Source organism: Argentina anserina, chromosome 2, assembly GCF_933775445.1.
Source record: "Argentina anserina chromosome 2, drPotAnse1.1, whole genome shotgun sequence".
Taxonomy (NCBI): Eukaryota; Viridiplantae; Streptophyta; class Magnoliopsida; order Rosales; family Rosaceae; genus Argentina; species Argentina anserina.
The window spans coordinates 8,098,616-8,102,612 of record NC_065873.1 but is presented as its reverse complement, the minus strand read 5'-3'; the positions used below and the strand labels follow the sequence as shown (position 1 = coordinate 8,102,612).

The 3,997-nt window shown below is 39.7% G+C and overlaps 1 protein-coding gene across 1 annotated transcript; it reads right to left on the bottom strand.

The window, feature by feature from the left end:
• Positions 1 to 1,568: 1,568 nt before the first annotated feature.
• LOC126783916 (uncharacterized) lies at positions 1,569 to 2,377 on the bottom strand. The gene is made up of 3 exons (XM_050509450.1): positions 2,120 to 2,377; positions 1,849 to 2,044; positions 1,569 to 1,729 (listed from the first exon to the last, which is right to left on the bottom strand). Exons 1-3 carry the CDS (start codon positions 2,375 to 2,377, stop codon positions 1,569 to 1,571), a joined length of 615 nt encoding a protein of 204 aa, XP_050365407.1.
• Between the last annotated feature and the right edge of the window lie 1,620 nt (positions 2,378 to 3,997).

Below are 3,997 nucleotides of genomic sequence, written 5' to 3'. Positions count from 1 at the left end.
CCATCTTCCATACTCAATATAATCCAACAAAACGCGCACAATATCTCAAAGCGATAAATATAATATAACAACATATAAACAATGGAATTATATGCACGATCTCATTATCAATTAAAGGTATATATATATCACCATATATATATAAATATATACCAATCTCACAACATACAAATAATCAACGCATACTAAATACGCCTAGTTACCGCCATGGGTAACTAGCTTAATGTAAGGTTTACTCACCTTGCCGCTCCCGCTAGCAACTTGCAACCTTAAATGAGATTCACTCACTTGGTTCAACGAACTCCAAGTACCTATGTGACACATGTCTCACTTAGTAAACAACCAAACCGAATAGTCTAACTACCGAAAACAATCAACAACAAATTCAACCTAGAATCACCAAACCTTTAACAACAACTAACTTACTCAAGAATTAACCTAACACATGACATCACAATGGACTAAACTATATCTCTGAAACATGACCCAACACAACCCCACACGCCGCCAACAGTGGCGGCACTGCCATTGTTCTGGTCACCACCAATGATCACCAAAATTTACCACCACAATCTAAACAACATTTCCAACAACTTTCTAGTCGACAACAAAGTCTTAATCCAAGCCTAAACAGTCCAATCAACGAAAAACATAAAATCGGCACTATTCACATACCCTAGAAAAAGAAATCGTCGATTCTCCTTGTGTGTTTCAAATTAGATAAAACTGTTTTAGAGGGTTAATATACATCATACAAGCTTTAAAACACAAAAAGAACCACCTCGATTGGTTGCCGGAGGAGGGTGTTCTCTTCTCTTCTTCAAACGGAACAGCCGCATTGTTTCTTCATTTTTGGGCTTTAAACAGCTCGAATCTCTCCTAAACACTAACCCAGATCGGTATGGGACGAAGAGACGGTTCCAACTCCACCGGTCTCACTTAATTCCGTCACCGAACGATGGAGATATGGCCAGAGAAAGATCTGGCAACAAAGAGGGAAAAAATTGTGTGAATAGTATCTGAGCTTGGGTGAACAGTAACTGAGCTGATTTTGGGAAAAAAAACTGATTTTTTTTTATTTTTAATCTCCTCTCTTTCCTTTTCAACTATTTCCAAAATCGGGAGCCAAACTTCCGTTGCTAACAACGTTTATATAAGACATCTGATTAAAGCGTGCGGCACGTCTACGAATTTGTTTTGACGAACTCTACGACTTTCGTGAAGGAAGTTTTATGAAAAGAGTGACGGATTAAAAATCAACTCTTGGGTCAAATGAATTCAATTGAATAACATTTTATTGGTTCACGAAACCAATTCTTACTTCGAATGAATGTTATTTTAAAACGTAGAATAAGAGTATAACCACTTTATTCGTTCCATTAAACTCCGAGAATTACAAGAAATGTAAACGAATATTCAGGTTATTACATTCTACTTCACTTAAAAGAATTTCGTCCCGAAATTCACATATGCTACTCAACAAAAGGTGTGGGTACCTAGCCGTCATCTCTACCGCTAACTCCCTAAAGGCATCACTCTCCTTCGGGTGACTCCACAATATAGTCAATTCATGGGCTTCCTTGACCAATAGCACACACCCTTGCATGTCTTGAAGGTAACTGCTTCTGCTGGTTACCCTGTCCAGCTTGTTGTGGTCTAGTGCAGTTCCTAACCATGTGCCCGTTATGACCACACCTGAAGAATCCCTGCCTCTTCGGCTTTGTGCAAGCTGCAGCATAGTGGCCTCAATCACCAGATGCATAACATCTCACTAGTGCCACCTGCTGAATAGGTGTAGCACTGATAGGTGCAGCTGTTATCCTAGTTGGAGCATGGTGATGGATCTACCAATATGACCCATAACACCACTACTCGAAGTAACAACCTTCTCCTTTTCTTGAGCATCTCCTGGTACCACCTCACTTTCACGGAGCTTGTTCACTTGCTCCAAGTTCATTGCACTCTCGTAAATCAGCTCTTTCGTAGCAAGGCAGAGTGTAGCTATGATGTTCTTGTACTCATGTTTAAATCCCCGTAGAAACTTCTGAGCCAATGAGGTAGCATCCACGGTCTCACATACCGATATAGTTGGTCAAAATCGAGCCTCATACTCTCTGACCGTCATACTCCCTTGCTCGAGTGCCAGAAACTGTAGCTCAAGCTCCTCCCTCACTATAGATGGAAAGTACTTTTCCCGAAAGAGGTGAACAAACTCCCCCCAGGTCAAGGTGGACACGTCCCTTGTCCTCTTCGTACTCTTCCACCAATCAAGAGCGTTGTCCTTCAGAAAGAAGGTGACTATCATCCTCTTCTCCACCTCGGAGCACACTGCCAGGTCTAGGTAGGTCTCCATGTTCTCAATCCAATGGTCTACCATCATTGGGTCAAGGCCCCCATGAAAAGTTGGTGATGCCAACCTCGTAATGTCCCTAATCAGTCTAAGGACTCATCCCTTGTCATGGACAATAATCTCTGGACCAGGCTGCTCAACATGAGGTTTCTCCTCCTCCTCACGATCAGCTTGGTCTACACCTCTAGCTTGGCGTCGACCCCTAGGTCGACCCTGTGCTCTAGCTCCACATACTCGTAGAGCCATCACCTAATCACAAATCAATACTTGGTCAAGACTTCAATATAAAAGGGCATCACAATCAAATTATCAAACCGACTCTAAGTACCTAACTCTTAAGCAAGACACCTAACATTCACGCATACCAAATGACATATTAATACGAGAGAGTATATGATGGGGATCCGCAGCACACAGGTCAATCACTCCCGGATGGTACTAATTATCATCAAATATGCCACCTACGTAGCAACCCTAATTTCTGAACAATAAAATTTCAAAATTTAGAATGCTAACACTCTACAATAATCTCAATGTAATTGAAATTACAATACAGCTGTTGAATATCGATCGAGAATTTAAATAATAAACTCAGTTACAACTTGAATCTAAATGCTCGACTTACCAACAACAACTACGTACAACATGCGGTATTACCCCCTGCACCATTGATTGGTACACCGGGATTGCAAACACAAATCCGGTCAGCTTCACAGCTGGTATGAGTAAACCGAATATAACTATACAGATAAACAACAACAATAACATGCAACAATGACAATAGATAATGCAACACATCTCAATCAAAGTTAAGTTCTCGACTTAACATTATCATCTCAACAACAATAACACCACTCCCAACACACATTCTACAACACTCTCCACCTCTTACTCAAGGTCCAACACACATTACTAAGCAAGAAAACAATTAGTGAATCCTGCAGGAAAGTATAGTTCATGAATTCACTTAAACATACAATAAAATACAACATATAAGTAAACAAATAACAATCACCACAAGAACATACAAACACCACTCAACACTACTAGCATCATCCTAGATGATACTCATCAGTACGTGTAATATATCAATCCACGCATGATATACACACCACAAACACCACGTACAATATATATATATATATATCAATCAATGCATGATTATATGCACACCACAACAACACATATAATATATATCAATCCACGTATGATATATATGCACACCACAAATAACACGTACAATATATATCAATCCACGCATGATATATATGCACACCACAACAACACGTACAATATATTAACAACCAAACCGAGAATAGTCTAACTCCCGAAAACAACCAACAACAAATTCAACCTAGAATCACCAAACCTTTAACTAGGGGTGGCACTTCCGAACCGAAAAACCGAAAACCGAGCCGAACAAACGAACCGAAGCTCGAAAAAAACCGAACCGAACACAAACCAACCCGAACTTTAGAAAACCAAACCGAACAGAACCAATTGGTTTGGCTTCTGGTTTGGGCACATAAGAAACCGAACCGAACTATTCATAAAACAATGTCGTTTTACGTTTATCTTACCGAATTTTTAATTTGATTAATGTAATTTTAGGTTTTATATCATATATAATTATATGTTTCTCTTTTG

Excerpts from the sequence above, each read along its gene's own strand:
- LOC126783916 (XM_050509450.1), bottom strand. The coding sequence starts at position 2,377 with ATGGTAGACCATTGGATTGAGAACATGGAGACCTACCTAGACCTGGCA. Across the intron at positions 2,045-2,119 it reads TCGAGCAAGGGAGTATGACG|AAGTTTCTACGGGGATTTAA; the intron begins GTCAGAGAGTAT and ends TCATTGGCTCAG. Across the intron at positions 1,730-1,848 it reads TGGTGTTATGGGTCATATTG|CTTGCACAAAGCCGAAGAGG; the intron begins GTAGATCCATCA and ends ACTATGCTGCAG.